Genomic DNA, 27,061 nt, shown 5'->3' with positions numbered 1-27,061 from the left:
GTTGTAATCCAGCTCTTTTTGTCTCTAACTTTGTGATCTTGGAGAAATGACCTAACCCAGCAGTTCTCAATGTGGGTTATTGATGGTGGTATTGCCAAATCAGCTAAGAACCTTATGTAACAAATAAATGAGTGCAGTCAAATTTCTTGTGCCATATATTTTCTATTTTATAATGAAAAATATTGATGAGGGACTTTATTTAGGCTCTAATGCTATAGCTTAGACTTTATCTAACAACCCAACTTCTATATTACAAACAGCTAGAAAAGCTGCACAAATAAGAATTAAAAAAAATAAATGAAAATATGAGAGAGCTGCTCAAGTAACCAAGTTTTAATGGGACAAGATTCTTGAGACTGGAGAACCTTAAAGAGCTATGCTGACTCCTAAAAGTTGATTTTCTCTTCATTCTCAAATTCTTGGTGCTGGGTGAGAGAGGCTAAGAATCTAAGCAAAGGGCTCTTACTAAAAGGCAGAGAAGCCAACAGAACTTTTGGCAAACTCCAGGGTTGGTGAGACAAAAATTGAAGTTTGAGGCTGCCAAGGCAGTCAGAATCGAGATGTTATGATCCTGAAGAGAAGAGGAACATAGTGGAGTAAGCTTGACACTCAAAGATTTTTCTCCTTTGAGGTATTTGCCAAATTTGTAAGGTAGCAGGACAAGAGACAAAGACACTAAGCAGAAGACTTCTAAAAGTCATAGTAATATTTTTGGCAGTTGTATGGTGCCAAAGAGAACCTGCCTGGGAGTAGAGACCTTAGTAAATACCTAGAATTTTAGTTGAGATTTCAGGAGAGCTATAGCATAGGAATGCAGGCAAATGAGAAGCAGAATGAACCTTACAAAAACTGCTACCCAAGCTTGATATGGCTCAGTCCTTGATTAATCTTTACTCTAGCTGCATTTTGTAGAAAAACAATGTCAAAAGAAATAATTATGGACAATGTTTAGCATTGAATGAAAAATTATCAGAAAAACCAAGAAAGAAACCAAAGAGAAAAGAAAAAGAAAGAAACAGACCCATAGATGACTGGGATATTATAGTTTTTTGAAGGCAATATATTTTTACTGTGATTAACACGTTCAAAAAATAACTGACAAAATAGATGATTACAGTATAGAACTGGCATCAATAAAAAAAGAATAATTTAGGAAATGAAAAATGTATTCACTAAAATAAAGAACTCAGTAGATGTGTCAAAATACAGATTGGACAAAGCAAAAGAGAGGATTGGTGAACTAAAATACCAGGTCAGTGCATAAACACAAGCTGAAACTTCAGGAGGAAAAAGGATGAAAAATAGAGCATGAAAGACAGGATACAATGAAAAATCCTAAGATACGGGTAGTGGGTATCTCAGTTGGAAAGAAAAGGATGTAATATCTAGATAATGAAGATGCTCTAGGAAGATGGTGCAGTAGGAAGATCTGGAGCTCATCTCCTCCCCTGCATGCACCAAGGCTACAACTATACACAGAGTAACTTGCTCTGAGAATGACCTGAAGATTAGCAGAACAGTTCTTCCATAGCAAACAACAACAACAAAAAAGCCACATTGAGAAGAGCAGGAGGGACAGAGATGCGGTCTGGTCAGGAACCAAAACCCCAGTGCAGTGACCCACAAGTGGGAGGAATATCAGAGATGCAGAGGTTCTCCCTGAAGAGCAAGGGGTTCAAGGATTCCATGCCCTGGGGTTCCACACCAGGGAGAAGAGCCCCCATAATGTCTGTCTTTGAAAATCATCAGGATTTAACTGTGGAAAAGCTGGAGTGCTATAGGAACCTGAAACTCCACTCTTAAAGGGCCTGCGCAAAACTGCACTTGCTCCAAAACCCAGCACAGAGGCAGAAGTTTGAAAGTGCTTGGGCCATATTTGGAGATTTATTAACTAAATTTGAGGTGTGTTCTGGAGGGGCAGGGATCTGTACAATCCTTTCCTGGGAACAGAAGTTCTGGCAGATGTCATTTTTCTTGCCCTCTTTCAACCTAGCTGACCTTATGCTTACAGTTCTCATACTCTCCATCTACCTTGCTATCAGTGCTTGCCCTGCCCCCAGCAATTACTCTGTGGACCTGCCCTGCCCAACTTGGCCAGGGAGAATGCTCTTCCAAAGTGATTCCAGAGTGTGTGTCAGAACCCTGCCCATCAGCACACCCACAACAGCTGTGACTAGTCCTTGCAGTCAGCCACATGAGGTGCTAATCATGCCTGCCCACCAGCATGCCTACTGCAGCTACAGCTGGGCCTCTCAGCCAGCTGAACTGGGGGCCACCTGACTTGCACACCAGTGCACTGACTATAGACACAGCCTAGTCACAACAGGAGGGCACATACAGCCCAGACAGATGACACCCTTGGAGTACCTGTTTCTGGTAAGCAGGGAGTATTGTGCTTCTGAGCCTCACAGGATGCCTTACACATAAAGACACTATCTTCATGACAAGGAGAGGCCAGTGACCTACCTAATATAGAAATAAACACTGAGAATCACATAAAATGAGGGGACACAGGACTATGTTCCAAATGAAAAAAACAAGACAAAAACATCAGAAAAAGAACTAAAGGAAATGGAGACAAGCAATTAACCTGATAAAGAGTTCAAAGTAATGGTCATAAAGATGCTCATTGAACTTGAGAGAAGAGTGGATGAACTCAGTGAGAACTTAAAGAAAGAGATAGAAAATAGAAAAATGAACCTATCAGAGCTAAACAATACAATAACTGAAATAAAAAATACACTAGAGGGAATCAACATCAAATTAGAGTACGCAGAACAACAAATCAGCAACCTGGAAGACAGGATAGTGAAAATCATCCAAGTGACACAGCAAAATGAAAAAAGAATTTAAAAAATGAGGACTGGGACAACATCAAGTATACAAACACTTGTGTTATAGGGGCCCCAAAAGGAGAATACAGAAAAAAATAGGCAGAAAACTTATTTAAAGACATAAAAGCTGAAAACTTCCCTAACCTGGGGAAGGAAACAGACATACAGGTTTAGGAAGCACAGAGAGCTCCAAAAAGGAAAAACCCAAAGAAGTCCACACTAAGACACATAATAATTAAAATGTCAAAAATTAAACATAAAGAGAAAATCTTATAAGCAGCAAGAGAAAAGAAACTAATTATATACAACACATAAGCTATAAGCTGGTTTTTCAGCAGGCCAGAAGGGAGTAACATGATAAAGTGCTGAAAGGAAAAAAAAAAATCTACAACCAAGAATACACTACCCAGCAAGTTTATCATTCAGAACTGAAGGACAGATAGAGTTTCCCAGACAAACAACAATTAAAGGAGCTCATCACAACTAAACCAACACTGTAAGAAATGTTAAAGGGACTTCTTTAAGTGGAAAAGAAAAGGCCATAACTAGAAGTAAGAAAATTATGAAAGAAAATATTTCACTGGTAAAAACAAACATATAGTAAAGGTCATAGATCAATTGCTTATAAAGCTAGTATGAAGAATAAAAGACAAAAGTAGTAAAATCACCTACATCTCCAATAATTAGTTAAGGGATACACAAACATGTAAAATATGACATCAAATGCATACAATGTTGGGGACAGTAAAAATGTGATTTTAGTATGTGTTTGAATGTAAGAGATCATCAACTTAAAGTAGACTGCTATATATGAAGGGTGTTATATATGAAACTTATGGTAACTGCATATCATGAAAGAAAGTTATCAAATTGAAAAGGAAGAGAACAAGGAAGAATGGAACAGAAGAAAACAAAAACAACCAGAAAACATTTAACAGAATGGCAGTAAGTGAATACCTATCAATAATTCCTTTAAATATAAATGGACTAAATGCGCCAATCAAAAGACATAGGGTAACTGAATAAAGAAAAACAAGACCCATTTATATGAAGAGACTTACCTCAGACCTAAAGACACAGACTGGAAGTGCAGGGATACAAACAGATATTCTATGCAAAAGGAAGTGAAAAAAAAGTTGGGGTAGCAATACTTATGTCAGACAAAACAGACTTTAAAACAAAGACTGTAGTAAGAGACAAAAAAGAACACTGAATAATAATAAAGGGATCAATCCCACAAAAGTATATAACATTTGTAAATATCTATGCACCCAATATAGAAGCACCTAAATACATAAAGCAAATATTAACAGTCATAAAGGGAGAAATTGATAGTAATACAATAATAGTAGGGGCCTTTAAAACTTTACATCAATGGGTAGGTAATCCAGACAGAAAATCAATAAGGGAGGAGTAGCTTCGAATGACACATTAGGCCAGATGGACTTAGATATATATAAAACATTCCATCTAAAAACAGTGGAATACACATTCTTTTTCAAGTGCACATGGGATATTCTCTAGGATCACATGTTAGGCCACAAAACAATTTTCAGTAAATTTAAGTAGAAATCATATCAAGCATCTTTTCTGACCACAACGGTATGAAACTAGAAATCAATTACAAGAAAAATCTGAAAGAAATACAAACACTTAGAGGCTAAACAACATGCTATTAAATAACCAATAGGTCAATGAAGAACTGAAAGAGAAAATTTAATAATAATGTATGTCAACTATTCTCAAGTGAAAAAAAAAGATCTAATGGATGAGAATTTTCCAAAACTGATGACAGTCATCAACTCCAGATTTGAGAAGTTCTAAAAACCTGCTTATGCAGGATAAATACAAGAAAAACCAGAATCAAGTACAAGGTTAAAGTCAAAGAAAAATTCTTAAAAGTAGCCAAAGAAATGGAAATATACTTAAAGGAGGAAGAATAAAACAGCTGATTTCTTAACAAAAATAAGAGAATCCAAAAGAGAATGTAAGGTCATCTGTAAAGAGTTCAATGTACTCCCAGTGTAGAGTTCTATATTCACTGGAAGGCAAAATAAAAAAAATTTCAAACAAAAACCAAGAGAATTCACATACTGAGTGCAATACTGAAGGAAGATATTTAGGTATTAGAAATACTGTGAAATAATTTATAAGAAAACAAAAATTCAGATGAAAACAAAGATGCAGGAAGAAAAGCAATAGAAAAATTAAACTCGACTACACAAGATAGTAATAGTATTTTGTTAGTGCAGGCATTGAAATACATGTAGGGTTTAGATGACTCACAATAATACAAAAGGTCATAAGGCTTAAATGGAATTTAAATGTTCAAAATCCTACCACTGTATGAAAAGCAGCAAATGTTATATTTACATTTAACTTTAATATGTCAAAGATACATTTTATAATATTTAGGGAAAACGTTAAATGGATATATAACTTCCAAGCTAATAACTGACATCTTTTTGACATATAATTGAGGGAAATAAGAATAAAAAATACTTTATTAATCCAAAAGAATCAAGATATGAGAGAAAAAAGAAGATAAACATGTGAGACATAGAATATAAAGAGTAAGATGCAAGATGCATAAACACACAGAACAAACTGGTAGTTGCCATGGGGCAGAGTGGGAGGCTGAACAAAATAGCTGAAGGTGATAAAGAAGGACAAACTTCCAACTATGAAATAAATAAGTCACAGGGATGAAAAGGACAGCATAGGGAATATAGTAAATAATATTGTAATATTTTTAATACGGTGACAGTTGATAGCTGTACTTGTCAGGGTGAGCATTTGACATTATATATAATTGTTGATTCATTATGCTATACATAATATTGTATGTAAACTATACTTTGATAAAAAAGAGTAAGATGTAAGATATGAGTCCAATAACATGAGCAAGTTATATTAAAATGTAGATTCCAATTAAAAGATAATCAGAATATATTAAAAAACAAAAATTTTATGCCAATTACAAAAAAAAAGTCTTTAAGAACATAGAAAGGTTCAAAATAAAGGGATGGAAAAAGATATACCATGTGAAACACTAACCAACAGTAAACTGGCATGGTTATAATAATAATAATAGACACAATAGATATGAGGTAAGAAGCATCATCAGAGGTAAAGATGGGTATCTCAAATGATAAAAGCTTCAATCCATCAGGAAGATAACAAGAATTCTAAACAAATATACATGTACTAAAATAGCTTTAAAATATATAAAGTAAAATTTGAAGGAACCAAAAGGAGAAATACATAAATCCCAATCACAGCTGGACACATTAATAAACCTCTGTTGATAACTGATAAAACAAGCAGACAAAAACTAAACAAGAGTATAAACGATCTGGACAACAAACAACAAACACAGCCTAACTACATAAACGAAGACCACATTTAAGGATGTCAGCATATATATGCACAAAGAATATGTATAAAAGTGACCATATGGTGTGCAAAAAAACAAAATTTTAACTACTTTTGAGGAACTAAAATTCAGCATATCTGATCACAATGGAATTAACCCAAAAATCAGAAACAAAAGGTCACTAGAGAATCTCCAGATTTTTGGAAATTAAGCAAAATTTTCTAAATAATTTATGATGAAAGACAAAATCACAATAGGAATTAGAAAATACTTTGAACTGGAAATAATGAAAATAAGATCAATACTTGCAAATTAAACATATAGATAATAGAATATAACTAAAGTAGTAAATACCAGAAATTTAAAAAATATAAACAAACATATAATAGAGAAAACCAACAAAGGCAGAGTTGGTTGTTCATAGACTAAAAAAATTGATAAACCTTGTCATGGTTTACTTAAGACTATGAAAATGTGCCTCTCAGATCTGCCACATGGAGCACAGCTGTCATGGCCCCAGCTGGGCTCTGAATCCACTACTGCGTTCATGCTGAGACTGTATTTCCCATGAACACTGCAGGCATCGAGACCGATGCCTGAGAATGTGGGACTCTTTAGGGCAACTTTGCTTGTTGGGTAGCTTTGGCTTGAGAACTCCTCACTGTCATTGTCAAAACTTAACCATATTGCAATCTAAGCCTCTTCCTGCACAACATTCCTTCCTTCCCTTTCTTTAACACGGGGTCAGACCGGTACTACAATTTGACAGTCTGCCTGCCTCCTGTGGCTCCCACCTCTTTTTCCCCCACAGGAAAATGTTGCCTTCACTAAATCTCTTGAATGTCTAACCTCATCTTGGCATCAACTTCTTGGATAATCCAAACTAAAATAACCTTTAGGAAGAGTGATCAAGGAAAAGAGAAAGAGCAAATTTAATTCCAAGATCAGAAAATAAAAAAGGAACATTACTATAGACCCTACAGTAATTAGGAATTATTAATACTTTAATGTTCATAAATACAAATATTTAGAAGAAATAGACACATTACGAAAAAATACAATTTATCAAAGATGGAATAGGGAGAAAGAAAAAAACCCTGAACATTCCTGTTCAATTAAAGAAACTAAATCTGTAATTAAAAACTACCTGACAAAAAGTATTCTCTAGGCACAGATATTTTGATGGGTGGGCTCTTTTTTTTTATTAAGGTATCATTGATCCTCATTATTCTTCAGAAGAATAATTTTTCTAAAATTAAAGTATCATTGATATATAATCTTATGAAGATTTCACATGAACATTGTGGTTTCAACATTCACTCATATTATCAAGTCCTCACCCTGACCCCATTGCAGTCACTGTCCATCAGCCTAGTAAGATGCTATAGAGTCATTACTTGTCTTCTCCATGCAATGGGTGGGCTCTTTCAAATATTTACATAAAATAACATCAATCTTTATCAATCTTTTAGAACTCTTTCACACCAGAAAAAGAGTTTGAACTCTTTCTAATTCACATTATAAGGTCATTATAATGTTCCTAACCAAAATATCAAGGATGTTACAAGAGAGGAAAATTACCAGACAGACTCTTAAACAACACTGAAAAATCTGAAACAAAATATAATCAGATCAAAGCCAATGATATATTTAAAGAATATCATGACTACACTGGGATTTTCCCAATAATGCAAAGGTTATTTACCACTCCAAAATCAAGTTGTAATTCACATATTAAAAGAAAAAGAGGAAGAAAATCATATAACCTTACTACATGCAGAAAGGTTATTTGACAAAATTCAACATCCTTTCATGACTACAAAAAATCTTAACAACAAAACTTTTAGCAAACTATTAATGGAAGAAAACTTCCTTATCTGATAAAGAATATGTACAAGAGACTACAGCAAATATTACCCTTTTTGATGAAATATAAAAGGTTTTCCACCTGAGATTCGGAATGAGACAAAGATGCTCTCACTACAACCATTTCAATTGTACTCATATTCAGTGTGCCTTACTATGCTAGCTTGTGTAGTAGGAAGAGAAAAGAAAAGGAAGTACAAGGATTGGGAAAGAAGAGATGAAACTGTCATTATTCACAGATTATATCATTATACACATAGAAAATCCAAAAAAATCAGGACACATTACAACAATTAATAAGTGAAACATCATTATGAAAAAATCCATATACTAGTAAAACACAAATAGAAACTGAAATCTAAAAGGATGCCACTTAAAAATGGATAGTATCAGACAACAAATCACTAGGAATCTTACAAAAGGTATATATACTAGACAATCACATAAAAACAAACATTTTGAGAAAAATTAATCATCTAAATTAATGGAAATGCTCTATGGATTGGAAGATGCAATATTATAAAGATGCCAATTCTCTCCAAATTGATTTTTAAATTCAATGTAATCTGAAGAAATATTCTAGTAAGGACTTAAAAGAATTGGGGGGAGAGTGGTGACAATAAACCAACTCTAGAATTTATGTAGAAATGCAAAGGGCCAAGAAAAGCCAGGACAATCTTGAAGAAAAAAGTTGGAAGACTGACACTATTAGATAAAAAGACTGATTATAAACTAAGTAATTAAGAGAATGTAAACTGGTACAAGGACAAAGAGAAAAATGTAATATAATAGTTCAGAAAAAGTCTTATGGATATAAGGTCGTCTGAAATGTGGCAAAGATGTCAATTTTGGGTGCAGTTAGGGAAAGGACATTCCTTTTGATAAAGGATGATGAGTCAACTGGTTATTCAAATGGGCAAAATAATGAGTCATGCCTTCTAACCCATATCATGTATCAAAGTTAATCCTAATTTTAGATGGACTGTGGGTCTCAATGAAAAGAGTAAAAAAAAATGTTTTTGGAAAAAAAGAACAATAGTAGGAAAATATGTTCATGAGCTTGGTATATGCAAGGTTTTTCTTTAAAAGAACATGAAAAGCACTATCCTTAAAGGGAAAACATTACGAATTGGACTATATAAAAATTAAGAGCTTTCATTTATCAAAAGATACCATGAAGGGAGTAAAAATACAAGCTATAGAGTGAAGAATATACGTGCAATGCATGTATCTAACAAAAGACTTGTATGCAGACTACAAAAATAATTAATTAAGACAGTCTAATATTGGGCAAAAGACTTCAACAGAAACTTCACAGAAGAAGATATTCAAACACTAATAAGCAGGTAAAGGTACCCTACCTCATAATAATATGAATATTACAATTAAAACCACAATGAGATACAGTACAAAGTCATCAGAAAATCTACAATTAAAGACATGGATACTAGCAAATGCTGGTGAAGATGTGGAAAAAGAAGAGCCACTCTATATTGGTGGGAGTATAAATTGGTACCACCACTTTGGAAAAGTAACTGAAAAGTAAAATTCTTCTGTATCACAATTATGGTTGTCGTTGCATAATTTATGCATTTGCCAAAACACCCAGAACTTGACACCATGAAAGTGAATTTTACTTATTAAAAAATCCTACCCAGCTATGAAAGGAAACCAAACTGGAAAACAAACTCTAACAGATGAACCTAACTGCATTACAAATGAATAATGTAACCACACTGAAGTGGATAATATAAAAGAACATAACGTTACTTTGGATAACGGTGTTTTGACTAGACACTATACAGTTAAAGAAAAAGAAAACTGTGAACACATACAGTACTCTAGTAAGTAAATATGTTTCTCACAAGGGTGTGGGTAATTCAAAACCACTTCGGGATGGAACAAATAAGTTAATTTATTTTGGATAATGAGAGCTACAACTTTTGCTGTCAGAGGAAGAAGTTATATAAGGAAAGTGTGAAGGCCAGAATGAACTTTGTGTTATTGGAATTGAATTAAAAGTATCAGTTTGAACTTACATAATTTAAATATAGACACAGAAGGATAAATAGAAATAATATAGATGGGTGTGTATGCATGGGTTACTGTATATACATGTATCACCCATACATACATATAAAGCCAATCTATTTGTGAAAGGGGCCTAGAAGCAATGATACTCCCATAACAATGAGCATATCTAGCATACAGATCTATCTGGGTTTCTAAATACCATTTGCCAATAAAAGGAACTGGGGTTTTTTGAAGGAGTGGTTGATTCCAGGACTGAGACAGGGAAATACAAAAAGCTAGAGTACTGTCAAAAAGTAAGAAAGTATTTGAAAAGGATGGTGATAGAGCAAGATAAAAAGTCTATATCCTGGGTGATTCTATGTTAAAAAGAGGCATAACTAACTGTTAGCAGTAGAAGCCAAAATAATGGTTAACTTTGGTGGGAATAATTAGGAGGCAAGCACACAGGGTGACTTCTAAAAGTGCTACAAGTGTTCTATTTCTTGATCTGGTGGTAGTTACACAGGTGTGTTTACTTAATGAAAGGTAATGCCAATAGTATATGCATATTATGCTTCAAAACAAATAATACAAGATATCCTATATTTTGATTATTGTGGTTGTTACATGTTATTTAGTAAAATGTATGTGCCTTTTACTATCTGTAACCTATACCTCAATAAATCTGACTTAATGGTCCTTCCAGAAATAAATGCTATGACAGAGCTAACATTTACCTAGTGTATGCTGTCTGTCATTTTGCTTTCTAGTTTGTTAGAAGTTGGGAGTTGAAAAAAGTCTCATTTATTGACAGGCCTAAGATCTCTAAACAATACAAACTGTGCTGCAAAGATACTACTTTGTCAGGAATGTGGCAGTTCTGCATATGTTATTCTAAATTATTTTTGACCTCTTGGCTAATTAAAAGACTTAGTCTTTTGTGGTTACAGAAATCTAAAAATGGAACATGAGTCAGTGACTTAGTTGTTTATATTCATAGTTAAGAAACATAGATTCTTTAAAATCTGATCTGGTAAGAATTTTTTTCTATGAAAGCCCTACAGACATTCTGAAAGAATGCCACTTAATTTATTCTATCCACACCATCACCAACCTATGCCAACAACATAACCATTTAAAATTGGTTTGGCTGTAGTAGAGATAACATTTTCAAAATGATTTATAATAGTATTTTGTAGCAGTAGGAGTTGTGATGTTGTGCTGACATTATTCTTCTAGCTGCTGAGATTGTTTTCCTTTAGAGTTTGCATTTTCTATTGCACACTTTCTGTATTTTATGCCTAGCCAAATTACAAATCACATTGACCTTTTCTTATAGAGTAATGGACAGCATTGAGTGTTTTCAAAGAACAAGAAAACTCTGACAAATTTCTTTAAGGATTCAGGAACATGAAGATAAGTAACTTCAATAATCTCATTTACTTATAATGAAATGACAAAAGGCACTATGATACGACTCTTAAATCATAAGCTCCTTGAAGGAAAGAGACCGTTTAAAGTAATATGTAGATTGCTTATAATAGTGGATGGGTCCTTGATATTTTGTGATAGATCAAGAAAGAAGCATTCACCAAGGCCGAACTTACTGAAGAGTTAGATGCTTAGCTGCTAAAAGATTCTGCTTCCATCATTCCACAGGATCACAGAACTTGAAGCAACATTATAAATCACCTAATCCAGTGGTTCTCAAAGTACGAGATGGAGGATAGACAGCATTGCTCTATCACTTAATAGAGAGTTTTCAACAAATACACAACCTCACGCTTCTCTTACCCCAAACTTCACCACCCACATTCTCATGTATCTTCTTGAGGAGGTATAGTCTAGTGCTCCTCACAAAGACGTATCAGATTAAAGGAAAGGTGATTTTTATGAAGGCAGGGCTGTATTTACCAAAAGCTAACTAGGTGATTTTGATATGATAGCACTAGTCTTGCAGCTGAAAATCTCTGATCTAATCAATTTTCTCCTGTTGGGCAAAATTAAATTCAAACAGCCCAGAAAGAATTCAGAAGCATCTATAATTTATTATTCAGTGGACCTATCTCACTGTCTCATAACAGCTACTGTGTAAAATGAGTTATTCTCAATTTAGACCAGAAGTTCTATTGCTTTCTCCAATTTTTAATGATATATTTAGAACAGAAACTTGGAAAAATATAAACTTTCTATAAAGAAATATATATGTGTGCATATATGTAAATCTGTGTATGTATATATATAATTTTTTTTCTACAGCCCTTTATATGAAGACCTCATTTGTAGCTCCTGTCTAGCAGATAATGGAAATCTTTAGTCTTAGTTTTTCTGAAGCTTATAGACACAAAAATCATTTTCTTGACCTGACTCCCATGCTATCTAATAAGTTCATTCAACATTCATTAAAAGGATCAACATGGACCAAATCATCTTTTCTTTCCTGTCCTTCATTCCCAACCTCTTACTCATTACTTTCCCAACCCTATAATAGCCTCCCAAAAGTTTGGAACTCAATTAGTCTGCAAGCAATGAAGCAATGATTGATATATACAAAGCCCCTAGGCTGGATGGATAAAGAGGATAGATACAAAACTCAAATAGAGGTGACCCCAAAAAATAGATTCACAGGCAACTTAGAGAAGAGGAACCCAAAGAATTACATTTATAAAATAAGAGAAAGTGGTTTATAGGCATCATATCTCAAAAGGTGAAAGGTTTCTAGAATTAAGGACTGATTTTGTTACATTATTGCTAAATGCCACAAACTTAGCAGTGATCACTTAAAAATACTCCACAGTGTGAGGTTTAAGGAACAATGATTCCTAATTAGTGTTTTAATAAGTGTGTTAGCACTGCCTTGTGCCATTCTGGAATGTCACTTATGGTAAATTAAGGGACATTTTCCCTCCCCATCTTCCATTAGTATTTTAATGCTAGGAGGTGGGAAAGAGCTGATCCATATTCAAGAGGAAAGGAGGAAAAACAATAACAAATTGGCATCTCTTCTGTGAATTGCCCCACAGGCCAAGCATTTTTATGTTCTTAATCATTATTAAATGACTTAACATGACACCCAGAGCCTGGCGAATGATTGCATCCTGACATGAGAACGAATTACAAATGAAATGAAAGATCAAGCCGCATTAGAGGATTGCCTCTGGGAAATGAAAATCTTTAATTCTCTTTTATTATTGACATTTATTTGGCTGCCATGAATAACAACATAGCAAAGAAATTCAGCTATGCTTGTGCACTGAATAGCTTATCCCAGGGCTCAAAACTGCATTAACATTTATCATGTTTGCTTTTGTAGCTGACACCACTGAACAGATTCTCTATCCATCTTGTATTTATCATGCATTGCAGATATATTACATCCTCTAATTTAAGTTCATTTTCATATAGCAGGAATGGCAAAGATTAGCTAGTATCTTTCCTCAAATAAATTCCTGCTGGTAAGCATTCCTAAGAAAGGTTTAATAGCTTTAATAAGGAACAAAATGAGCTGACAAGGAAATTTGGTCAGAGGAAGGGGAGGCTAACTTTAAAGGTTTCAATTTTGGGAAAATTGTGCAAATTCACAATGAGAAATACATTTGTATTATATGTATAAATGGAATATATAAAGTGTTAAATGTCTCCATAAATAGCAAACATACAGCATTTTATGAATGTGAAGGCAGTACTACAGTTCTACAGTTTCTATAAGAGGTCTGCATGCTTTTCACTTTTCCAAACATTGTTCATTGCTAAGATAGGGACAGGCCACATACTATATAGGTAGACAGCAATTCAGATAGTTATTATCAATGCAGGAATACCTTTTCATGACTTACTTCTTTTTCCTCTTGCACAAATTAACCTCATGGCTTTTTCTGTCACAACAATAAAAGATTTATATAGTACTTGGTGCCTTTGCTCACATGATCCTCTTTGACTAGATTGCCCTTCTTTCTTTAAATCCTTCCTAGAATTCAAAGCTTAGCAAGGATTTCAGTATATCCTGGGAAAATCACTTAATATCTCTGAATCTTGTTTGAAAAATTATATTTTACTTTTCTGTCTTTATGTCCTTTATACTTTCAATTATGGAAAAATTTTAACATACAGAAGTGGAGGTAAGAGCATACTGACCACCCCCCCATATATCCATGACACAGCTCCCACAAAATAACTCATGAATCTCATCTCATCTACAACCCCAGTTCACTCTTTATCACTCATTGACTTGTTTTGAAACAAATGTTTTTTGAAGTAAGTCTTTGAATCTTGCTTTTGATAATTCTAAAATAACAAAGTTGTAATGAATTAATTCTAGGGTCCCTTCTCCCCAGGATTTGACAATAATTTCTTCTTTGACCCTTTTCAGGCTTATATATTTAACTCAGGAAAAATTTAATTCATATTTACTATAAGAGCTTTCTTCAAGCTTTACTGATCTCTTTTTGAGTCAATACAACCCACATATTTTAATGTGTATTAATTTTATTTCCCAGTTAGAACTTTAAGGCTCATGTTGTAAACTTTAGTGTTCAGCAGAGTATTGAACAAACAATAATTTGTTCAAAGATTATTTGAATTGTCACTATTTGTAATAATTGTTACTGTTTGTAATAATTATTAACTGACTGGTTTTAACCTTCATGTGTCAGACATAATGAAAAGGTTTCTATTTTGGCTTTAATAGCAGGTAGCATCATATTTGACAATATTAATCATTTTTAACCAAAAAAATGTTAGTTTATGGGATGAAACTTCTATTTTATTTGCCTAAGTGCTATAAAATAGATGGTTGAGTAAAAACAGAAATGAGCTTCTCTTTCTGAAGTTTAAAACTGAAGAAGTAACTTCTTTCTGGCTTTTATTTGTTCATAATTGGGTAAATTTATTTTATTTGAGCATAGGAACTTGGTAAGTAAAATGTATTTTTTTCCTCAGGAACAACATTTAGAGACTGCCAATATCTCTAAAATATTAAAGTAAGTAAACTAAATCAAAGTAGATTTACTCAACTGAATTTTAATAAGTTATCTTTATGAAAAATGGAAACTTTTCTACTGAGATAGAAGGTAGGTATGTTTGTTAAAATTTTAAAAACTATAAAAGGTACATTTTAACAGAAATAGAACAATTCCAAAATTTGTATGGAACCACAAAAGACCCTGAATAGCCAAAGCAATCTTGAGAAAGAAGAACAAGGCTGGAGGTATTACATTTCCAGATTTCAAAGTATATTACAAAGAAATATAATTGAAACAGAATGGTACCGGCATAAAAATGGGCAGACACACAGATCAATGGAAGAGAGCCCAAAAATATACCTACACATACACTGTCAATTAATTTATAACAAGGGAATGAAGAACATATAATGGGCAAGGACAGTCTCTTAAATGGTGGTAGGAAAACTGGATAGCCACAAGCAAAAGAATGAAACCATACCAGTATCATACATCATACATAGAAATCACCTTAAAATGGATATAAGACTTGAACATAAGTTCTAAATCATAAAGTTTCTAGAAGAAAAGCTGGGAAGTAAATTCCTTGACATTGGTCTTGGTGATGATTTTTTGGATTTGGCATCAAAAGCGAAAGCTACAAAAGCAAAAATAAACAAGTGGGCCAATATCAAACAAAAAACTTCTGTACAACAAAGGAAACCATCAACAAAATGATATAGAACCTACTGAAGGAGAGAAAATATTTGCAAATCATATATCTGACAAGAGGTTAATATCCAAAATATATAAAGAACTCATAATTCAATAGCAAAAAACCTGAATAACCTAATTAAAAATGGATAGAGGATCTGAACAGACATTTTACCAAAGGAGTCATACAGATAGCCAACATGTACATGAAAAGTGCTTAATATAACTAATCATCAGGGAAATCAAAATTAAAATCACAATGAGATATTATGTCACACCTGTTAGAATGACATCTCAAAAAGACAAGAAATAAGCATGGGGTGAGGACAAGGAAAATGTGCACTGTTGGTGAGAATTTAAACTGGTGCAGCCAATATGGAAAACCGTATGGAGATTCCTCAAAAAATTAAAAATAGAACTACCATATGATCTACCAATTCTACTTCAGGGTATTTATTTATCCAAAGGAAAGGAAAACACTTGAAAAGTTATCTGTATACACACATATACAAGTGGGATTATTCAACCATAAAAAAGAAGGAAATCCTGCCATTTGCAACAATATGGATGGATCTAAGGGCATTATGCTAGGTGAAATAAGTCAGACAGAGAAAGATAAAACTGTGTGATCTCACTTACCTGTGGAATCTAAAGAAAAAAAATTCACAGATACAGAGAATAGATTGGTGATTGGTAGGGGTGGGAGCAAAATGTGTAAAGGTGGTAAAGAAAAGGAAGTACATTGTTTTGAGTAAATTACAATAGAAAGAATACAGATTTTGTTATAAATAATTAATCTCCATATTACTGGGTGTCTCACACAGTTTCCATACATACCTGTAGCCACTACAGTATCTTCTCTCCCTTGGGTGAAAATCACAATTCGCTGCCTCTTCAAGTTCACCTTTGGCAAAGCCTGAGTCATTTTGGCTATCTCTTTAATATCCTCAATCTATTAATGGAAAGGAAGAAAAAATTCTCATAACCAGTACAATAAAGGAAAACTTTATTAATAGATTAAGGATTTAGCTTTTCATGTTCCAAATAAAAGAGGGTTTAACATCTATTAAGAGTTATTTTAAAATTTCAACCACTTACAAAAGTAAATAGAGTATTACAATAACCTCCAAGAAACCCACCAGCAAGCTGCAACAATTTAAAATGAATGACAAATTTTATTTCATTTATACTGTCATCTACTTCCCTCCCATACCCTGGATCAGATCCCAGATACCACATAATGTCATCTGTAAATGTTTTAGTCTATATATCTGAAAGGTAACAACTTAAACATAACCATATAACTATTATTATATTTTTAAAAATTAACAATAATTCCTTAGTATCAGCAAGTATCCAGTCAGTTTTCAGATTTCTAATTAAAGAGAGATTTTTAAAAAGAGGGATATCGAATTACTATAGAGATTTACAGAGTGTAATTACACCGAATTGGAAACAATGCAGTTGTTACAATGCCAAATTTTTCAAGGAACTAAAATGAGAGAAAGAGATGCTAACCATTTCCTACAGATTTAATTTTGTTTTAAAAGTTACAAGCCTGTTATTTTTAGAAACCCTGTTGCTGTTGTTCATATCACAGAGGCCATGAAGTCTTACATCATAAATGTTCTAATTTTAAATCCAACTCTTGAGGTATAGGTAGGATTTCAGAATCATATTTTCAATAATTTTAGATAATTTAAAAATCCATGTCTGAATTCAGTGGGCCTAAAACTGTCCATGGTTTGGGCTTTGCTGGTAGTTTACTCTATCACTTTGCTAACTTTCAAACAGTTATGGAGAGAGAAACACATACCAGAGGGGAAATACATCTGAGGGTACAAAGGAAGTTTATTGGGATAGACAGGTCAGAAAAACTTAGGTAAGCAAGACAGACAAGTCATAATGGTTACAAGTAACATCAGAAACCATGAGATTTTTAAATGAAATATTTTTATGTTGTTTGTTCACTAAATATTTGAGAAATTCCAGGTGATATATGAAGCTGAGCCTCTAATACACTTAACATGATGATTCTGGAGAACTGTTTTTGAAAAGAATAGCCATTGTGGTAGGACAATGCTGCTGACCTTTCAAACATGCTATTTTTCTTTTGGGTACTTATTTTAGAAGAGAACTAAGTCTAAACTCTGATAAGATGTGAAAAGCCCCTCTGTTTTGGGGGAAAGACTATTAGAAATGACTCATAACAGCTGAAAGGACAGAAAAAAAAGCCATGTAATCAAAATGTTTTCACTCCCTCAAATAAATGTACACATTTAATTAAAGTGACTCACATATATCCTCCTGATCTCTACCAACAAATGTATTTTACCACTGTAGGAATTTTGCTTATGATTGAGTACAGTTTGTATTTAATAAAGATAAGAGGCAAATTCCAGAAACAGATTCACTTTATCATCCTGGTAGATATGTACTGGATGTTTTTAAAACAGAAGTCTTTGTTCAAGGTGGTATGAGGAATAAATTAAGAGTGAGATTCCATGGTTGTCTTCCACCAACCCCACAGGAATATACAGTTTTTATTGGAACTTTGGTAACCAAACGAAGAAATTTTTCTTGTGTCTCAAATTAGACCTTATAAAAATGACAATTAAAGGTTGAAGTAAACTTTCCAAATACAAAACATAAACCTTTACTGAATGGTTAAACTTTATTCTATTTGTATCCACATCCATAGTTGATTTAAAACCACTCTGTCACTCTGGGATCACTGTCAGTGAGCATCAAATCAAAATTTATCACTATGTCTTAAGAAATATTGCTTTGTCTTCAATAGATGATCCTCATCTAGCATAAAAACTTTTCTTAAGACCTCAATTTTGTTTGCCCAAAGCTACATAGTTCTAGTTTTGCAGTACCCTCCATCCCCTAGGATATTTCTTCTCCTTTATACTTGGGCTAACATATCTTAACAGAATAATGAAATTATAGTATGACACACCTGGATTTGTGTACCTTCAGCAGGTAAATAAATCTCTCAGAGGTGCCATTTTCTTAATTATAAAACCAAGAAAAAATATATGTTTTTGTTAAAAGAGGTTGGGAGAGAAGTATGCTAATATTAATGGACAAAAGTTGGAAGAGAATCAGAATATTTGTATAGTCTCAAAGTATTTCCCCAAAGATACTTATTCATTACAAAATGAAAAATAGTAATGTTACAGTGGAGAAAGTTGACGGACATCACTTTGCCCCAGTGACCAAATTTAATGATATTAAAATTAGTGGGTGAAATAGGATATTTGCATGTTCCAAAATATTGCCCCAAAGATATTTATTAACTATAATGGGAAAAGAGTAACTTCACAGAAGATAAGCTGGCAAACACCACCTTAATTGAGTAGTCAAGGTTAACATCACCAACAAAGACATTGCGACATTATGTATGTCCATGATATGATGCACTGAGAGGGCACAATACTTCTTTGGTAAATCTGCCAAAAATGCACAACTTCCACTTAATTATGAGAAAATATCAAACTCCAATTGAGGGACATTCTACAGAATGATTGACATGCACTCTTCAAAAGTAACAAGATAATGAATAACAAGGAAAGAGCAAGAAACTGCCACAGACAGGAAGAGACTAAGGAGACATGACAATTGCAATATGTGATCCTGGATTAGAGTCTTACGCAGAACAAGGAAATTAGAGGAAAAACTGGTGAAATCAGAATAAAGATTATAATTCAGTTACTGGTATTGTATCAGTGCTAATTTCCTGGTTTTGATCATTATACCTCCATTATGTAAGATGTTAACATTAGGAGAAGTTGAGTGTACTGGTTTTGCAAATTTTAAGTCTAAAGTTATTTCAATATAAAAAGTTAAAAATAGTTGTAAAGATGAAGAAGGATCAGGTAAGTAAAAGCTTAGTGCAATATTTAGCACATGCTAAGTACTTAATAAATATTATTAATTTCTTTCTTCTAATGACTGTCATTTTAATATTGTCTAAAACTTTCATATCCTGAGGTTGCCCCCAAATCTGTAAAAAGGCATCAAGAGTTTTGAGTATTGAGAATTTGATTATGATATTTAAGAAGGGAGGAGAAAAAGAAAAAGGAGGAGGAGATTTGGAAGAAAGCTCATATATATGAGCTCATATGAGCCAAGTATTTAGCTCTAAAGTGCTCATTAAACTTTGACTACTTTAATGGATGGACCTGATGGTACTATGCTAAGTGAAATAAGTCAGGGGGAGAAAGAGAAATACCATATGATGTCACTTGTTTGTGGAACATAAAAACAAAACAAAACAAAATGAACAAAATATCTGTAAACTCATAGACACTGAGAAGTTACTGGTGGTTACCTCAGGGGAGGGCTGAAGGTGGGTGGATAGGAAGGGTGAGGGGGATAAAGGGGAACAAAATTTTCAGTCATAATACATAAGTTGGTCATGTGGATGGTAGTACAGCATGGGGCATACAGTCAATGATTCTGTAACATCTTCCTGTGTTCACAGATAGTAACTGTACTGTACTAGTGGAGTGAGGATTTAATAATATGGGTAACTGTTGAATCACTGTTGTGTACTTGAAAACAATGTAAGATTATACATCAATGATACTTCAATTAAAAAATGTTAACTACTCCAGGCAGTAGGTACTACTACTATATCCTTATGTTATAAATGAAGAAACTGAGTCAGAGAGAGGTTGAGTAACTTCCTTATGCTATGAGTACACTAAGTGGTAGAGTTAGGACTAGAACCCACAAAGTCTGACTCCATGGATGATACTTTTAACTGCTATTCCATGCTATCCACAGATTTTATGGCTTCTATGAATTCTAACAATGTGCTTTCTGTGGTTATTACAAAATTACAGCATGTTTAGCCTAAGTCATTTTCCTGCCACACTCACAAGTTATTGCTAATTTTGCATTTGTTTGCTATTTTTTCTTAATTATTCTGATGTGTATTTACCACAGTGAATTTCAATTTTTGAAATTCAAGATATTTCTCATTTTCCAAGGACATTTGGAAATCTAATCTCCTCCTCCAATATGTTAGAATGAAGAGACAAAAAAGTGTAGTTAATATAGTAAAGAATCAGACTTGGAGAGCTGAGCTATGGTCTGGCTCTATTACATATTAGCTATGTGACCTTGAACTTGAAAAATATTATGCAGTCTATTTTTTATCTATTAAACTGAAGTGGTAATACATGACCTTCCTACCCCAAAAGATTTGTGTGAATATTAATGTATTAATGATATGTAGGAAAAGGTTTTATAAACTGTGAAGCATTTTATAAATGTCAAATTACTCTTTTATTGTCACTGGTGATTGATCACACACCTTAAATTTAGACTTGTCTTCCCAGTTAAAGAATATACTTCATTCCATTTTTAATAAGCTGATGATAGAAATGTTAAACAGTACTGCCACAATCTACCTAATCCTGTAAGACACCAATTGTGGTGTTCCCACACATTGCACCACTTAACCATACACTATTGTTTTCCAAATAGAAACTCCTGTAATAATTATGGTGTTCATATGATGTGTCAGTCTTCAGTTTTATCTCATACTACCTCCTCCTCCCTCGCTCTGTTCCTGTCCCATTGGCCTTCTTCTGTCAGTTCCTGGAATACTCAATACATTATGCTCTTAGTTTGCGTGCCTGTGTATTCTTGTTCCCTTGGTTTGAAATTTGTTTCTCTGTTGTTTGTTTGCTTTGATTTTTTTCTGTCATGGATAGATATTCATATTTTTCAAGTTTTACTTCCTTAGAAGGTCACTCCATGACCATAATATTTAAAATTGGATCCCCTCCCAAATTCTCTTTCACCAAGTACTCTCTGGTCAGTTCTATCTTGTCTTCCAAGTTTATCAAACTGTTAGATACATAGTGCTCATGGAATATTTGTTGAATGAATAAATGACTAAATGCAGAGAATCAGAAGACTATCTAATCTCTTTCTGTTAACCTACTGTTTTAAAATTGTTCTCCTTTGGGACTCTAGTTACTAAGAAAAGCAGCCTTGCACTTTGTAGCCAGCAGGACCTGATTTCCAGAAACTGAGTGATCATTCATTGCATTCTTTTTATTTGTGAGGAACACTTGGAGAATTCTTTGGGAATCAGTACCATCTGAATACTCTCTGTATTGAGGCTTTCTATATCCAGTGTTGATTAACACAAGTCTCTGTGATGAAGTGTATGTTCTAAATCTGCACTGTCCAGTGTGGTAGTACATATCTACATAGGCCATACCTAATTTGAAGTGTGCCCAGTGAGACTAAAGAACTGAATTTTATTTAATTTTAATTTAAATACCCATCTGTAGCTAGCAGATGTCATACTGGATAGCAGAATTCAATACTTTCCTCTCTCAGTGGTATAAGATGATAGAGTAGTCATTAGTCAAAGAAAGACAAGTCTGTGAGTCCTCTGGGTAGAGTCAGGGGCTGAGGGTAAAGTTGGAAAAGGGAAAGTCATTGCTTTGTTTCATCTATGATCAGAAGTATTATATCTTAGAGATCTAAAGTGAGAAAATTAAAATTTGTTGCTTAGAGTAACACTGAGTTAAATGATCCAGTGGAGAAGGTATGAATTCTCTCCACCATTTGGTACATACTCTATTGCACAGAGAATGAAAAATATGAGGAATACTCATATTTAGGTTTTGGAGGTATTTTCTTCACTTATTTTAATTTAAATCAATTTGAAAGACAGCTTTTAAAAGGCTTCATAATGAAACATGCTTTTAAGTACCTTAGTATTATTTAGGTTCTAAAAATATAAACGAATAAATCAGTTTAGTACAAGATAAGGTAGCTTTAAAAATACATTGCAGGAGGGGCGGAAGATGGCGGCGTGAGTAGAGCAGCGGAAATCTCCTCCCAAAACAACATATATCTATGAAAATATAACAAAGACACACCTTCCTAGAATAAAGACCAAAGGACACAGGACAATATCCAGACCACATCCGCACCTGAGAGAACCCAGCGCCTCGCAAAGGGGGTAAGATACAAGCCCCGGCCCGGTGGGAGACGAGCGCCCCTCCCCCCAGCTCCCGGCGGGAGAAGAGCAGGCAGAGCGGGAGGGAGACGGAGCCCAGGACTGCCGAACACCCAGCCCCAGCCATCCGGGCCAGAGTGCAGGGCGCTCGATACTAGGAAAACAGGGCAGCAAGAACAGTGCGCAGGCACTGGAGGCTGGGCGACAGAGGACATAAGAAAAGCGCGCGACCATTTTTTTTTTTTTGCTTTCTTGCTGTTTTGTTTTGGCGAGCGCTTTTTGGAAGTCTTAAAGGGATAGGGAACCCAATACTAGGGAAACAGGGCAGAAAGACCGGTGAGCAGAGGCCTGAGGCTGGCACCAGAGAATAAAGAAAAACGAGCGACCACCTTTTTTTAATTTAAAAATTTTTTTTCTTTTTCTTTTTTTTTTTTGGTGGTCGTTGTTTTGTTTTGGCGGGTGCTTTTTGGAAGTCTTAAAGGGACAGGGTGGGTCACTTAATCCAGAGGTAGGGAATCTGGGGATCTCTGGGCACCCTAACCCCTGGGCTGCAGGGAGCAGGGAGGCCCCTTACGGAGATAAATAGCCTTCCAGCAGCTCCTGCCCCAATGCGACTCCACCATCTTGGAGTAGCTGCCCCAGCCAGGCCACACCCACAGCAACAGCGGAGATTAACTCCATAGCAGCCGGGCAGGAAGCAGAAACCCTGTCTGCGCGCAGCTGCGCAGCACAAGCCACTAGAGGCCGCTGTTCTCCCAGGAGAGGAGGGCCACAAACCAACAAGAAAGGAAGTCCTTCCAGCCGTCACTCATCCCAGCTCTGCAGACTATTCCTATCACCATGAAAAGGCAAAGCTACAGGCAGACAAAGATCACAGAGACAACACCAGAGAAGGAGACAAACCTAACCAGTCTTCCTGAAAAAGAATTCAAAATAAGAATCATAAACATGCTGACAGAGATGCAGAGAAATACGCAAGAGAAATGGGATGAAGTCCGGAAGGAGATCACAGATGCCAGAAAGGAGATCGCAGAAATGAAACAAACTCTGGAAGGGTTTATAAGCAGAATGGATAGAATGCAAGAGGCCATTGATGGAATCGAAATCAGAGAACAGGAACGCATAGAAGCTGACATAGAGAGAGACAAAAGGATCTCCAGGAATGAAACAATATTAAGAGAACTGTGCGACCAATCCAAAAGGAACAATATCCGTATTATAGGGGTCCCAGAAGAAGAAGAGAGAGGAAAAGAGATGGAAAGTATCTTAGAAGAAATAATTGCTGAAAACTTCCCCACACTGGGGGAGGAAATAATCGAACAGACCACGGAAATACACAGAACCCCCAACAGAAAGGATCCAAGAAGGACAACACCAAGACACATAATAATTAAAATGGCAAAGATAAAGGACAAGGAAAGAGTGTTAAAGGCAGCTAGAGAGAAAAAGGTCACCTATAAAGGAAAACCCATCAGGCTAACATCAGACTTCTCAACAGAAACCCTACAGGCCAGAAGAGAATGGCATGATATATTTAATACAATGAAACAGAAGGGCCTTGAACCAAGGATACTGTATCCAGCACGACTATCATTCAAATATGATGGTGGGATTAAACAATTCCCAGACAAACAAAAGCTGAGGGAATTTGCTTTCCACAAACCACCTCTACAGAACATCTTACAGGGACTGCTCTAGATGGGAGCACTCCTAGAAAGAGCACAGCACAAAACACCCAACATATGAAGAATCGAGGAGGAGGAACAAGAAGGGAGAGAAGAAAAGAATCTCCAGATAGTGTATATAACAGCTCAATAAGCGAGCTAAGTTAGGCAGTAAGATACTAAAGAAGCTAACCTTGAACCTTTGGTAACCACGAATTTAAAGCCTGCAATGGCAATAAGTACATATCTTTCAATAGTCACCCTAAATGTTAATGGGTTGAATGCACCAATCAAAAGACACAGAGTAACAGAATGGATAAAAAAGCAAGACCCATCTATATGCTGCTTACAAGAAACTCACCTCAAACCCAAAGACATGTACAGACTAAAAGTCAAGGGATGGAAAAACATATTTCAAGCAAACAACAGTGAGAAGAAAGCAGGGGTTGCAGTACTAATATCAGACAAAATAGACTTCAAAACAAAGAAAGTAACAAGAGATAAAGAAGGACACTACATAATGATAAAGGGCTCAGTCAAACAAGAGGATATAACCATTCTAAATATATATGCACCCAACACAGGAGCACCAGCATATGTGAAACAAATACTAACAGAACTAAAGGGGGATATAGACTGCAATGCATTCATTCTAGGAGACTTCAACACACCACTCACCCCAAAGGATAGATCCACTGGGCAGAAAATAAGTAAGGACACGGAAGCACTGAACAACACAGTAGAGCAGATGGACCTAATAGACATCTATAGAACTCTACATCCAAAAGCAGCGGGATATACATTCTTCTCAAGTGCACATGGAACATTCTCCAGAATAGACCACATACTAGGCCACAAAAAGAGCCTCAGAAAATTCCAAAAGTTTGAAATCCTACCAACCAACTTTTCAGACCACAAAGGCATAAAACTAGAAATAAACTGTACAAAGAAAGCAAAGAGGCTCACAAACACATGGAGGCTTAACAACACGCTCCTAAATAATCAATGGATCAACGACCAAATCAAAATGGAGATCCAGCAATATATGGAAACAAATGACAACAACAACACTAAGCCCCAACTTCTGTGGGACACAGCAAAAGCAGTCTTAAGAGGAAAGTATATAGCAATCCAAACATATTTAAAAAAGGAAGAGCAATCCCAAATGAATGGTCTAATGTCACAATTATCGAAATTGGAAAAAGAAGAACAGATGAGGCCTAAGGTCAGCAGAAGGAGGGACATAATAAAGATCAGAGAAGAAATAAATAAAATTGAGAAGAATAAAACAATAGCAAAAATCAATGAAACCAAGAGCTGGTTCTTCGAGAAAATAAACAAAATAGATAAGCCTCTAGCCAGACTTATTAAGAAGAAAAGACAGTCAACACAAATCAACAGTATCAGAAACGAGAAAGGAAAAATCACGACGGACCCCACGGAAATGCAAAGAATTATTGGAGAATACTATGAAAACCTATATGCTAACAAGCTGGGAAACCTAGGAGAAATGGAAAACTTCCGAGAAAAATACAACCTTCCAAGATTGACCCACGAAGAAACAGAAAATCTAAACAGACCAATTACCAGCAACGAAATTGAAGTGGTAATCAAAAAACTACCAAAGAACAAAACCCCCGGGCCAGATGGATTTAACTCGGAATTTTATCAGACATACAGGGAAGACATAATACCCATTCTCCTTAGAGTTTTCCAAAAAAGAGAGGAGGAGGGGATACTCCCAAACTCATTCTATGAAGCTAACATCACCCTAATACCAAAACCAGGCAAAGACCCCACCAAAATAGAAAACTGCAGACCAATATCCCTGATGAACATAGATGCAAAAATACTCAACAAAATATTAGCAAACCGAATTCAAAAATACATCAAAAGGATCATACACCATGACCAAGTGGGATTCATCCCAGGGATGCAAGGATGGTACAACATTCGAAAGTCCATCAACATCATCCACCACATCAACAAAAAGAAAGACAAAAACCACATGATCATCTCCATAGATGCTGAAAAAGCATTTGACAAAGTTCAACATCCATTCATGTTAAAAACTCTCAGCAAAATGGGAATAGAGGGCAAGTACCTCAACATAATAAAGGCCATCTATGATAAACCCACAGCCAACATTATATTGAACAGCGAGAAGCTGAAAGCATTTCCTCTGAGATCGGGAACTAGACAGGGATGCCCACTCTCTCCACTGTTATTTAACATAGTACTGGAGGTCCTAGCCACGGCAATCAGACAAAACAAAGAAATACAAGGAATCCAGATTGGTAAAGAAGAAGTTAAACTGTCACTATCTGCAGATGACATGATACTGTACATAAAAAACCCTAAAGACTCCACCCCAAAACTACTAGAACTGATATCGGAATACAGCAAAGTTGCAGGATACAAAATCAACACACAGAAATCTGTGGCTTTCCTATACACTAACAATGAACCAACAGAAAGAGAAATCAGGAAAACAACTCCATTCACAATTGCATAAAAAAAAATAAAATACCTAGGAATAAACCTAACCAAAGAAGTGAAAGACTTATACTCTGAAAACTACAAGTCACTTTTAAGAGAAATTAAAGGGGACACTAACAGATGGAAACTCATCCCATGCTCGTGGTTAGGAAGAATTA

At 35.0% G+C, this 27,061-nt stretch overlaps 1 protein-coding gene across 4 annotated transcripts in view; it reads right to left on the bottom strand.

Annotated features, from left to right (window-relative positions):
* Positions 1–27,061, bottom strand: part of ADK (adenosine kinase) — a 577,911-nt gene that overhangs the window by 77,615 nt on the left and 473,235 nt on the right. For all 4 annotated transcript variants that reach the window (XM_036928604.2, XM_036928605.2, XM_036928602.2 and 1 more), the window contains one exon: positions 16,581–16,695. In XM_036928604.2, coding sequence (XP_036784499.1) covers positions 16,581–16,695 — 115 coding nt within the window. The remainder of the gene's footprint in view (positions 1–16,580; positions 16,696–27,061) is intronic.

Source organism: Manis pentadactyla, chromosome 8 (genome assembly GCF_030020395.1).
Source record: "Manis pentadactyla isolate mManPen7 chromosome 8, mManPen7.hap1, whole genome shotgun sequence".
Lineage (NCBI taxonomy): Eukaryota > Metazoa > Chordata > Mammalia > Pholidota > Manidae > Manis > Manis pentadactyla.
This window is presented reverse-complemented; position numbering and strand designations above follow the sequence as displayed.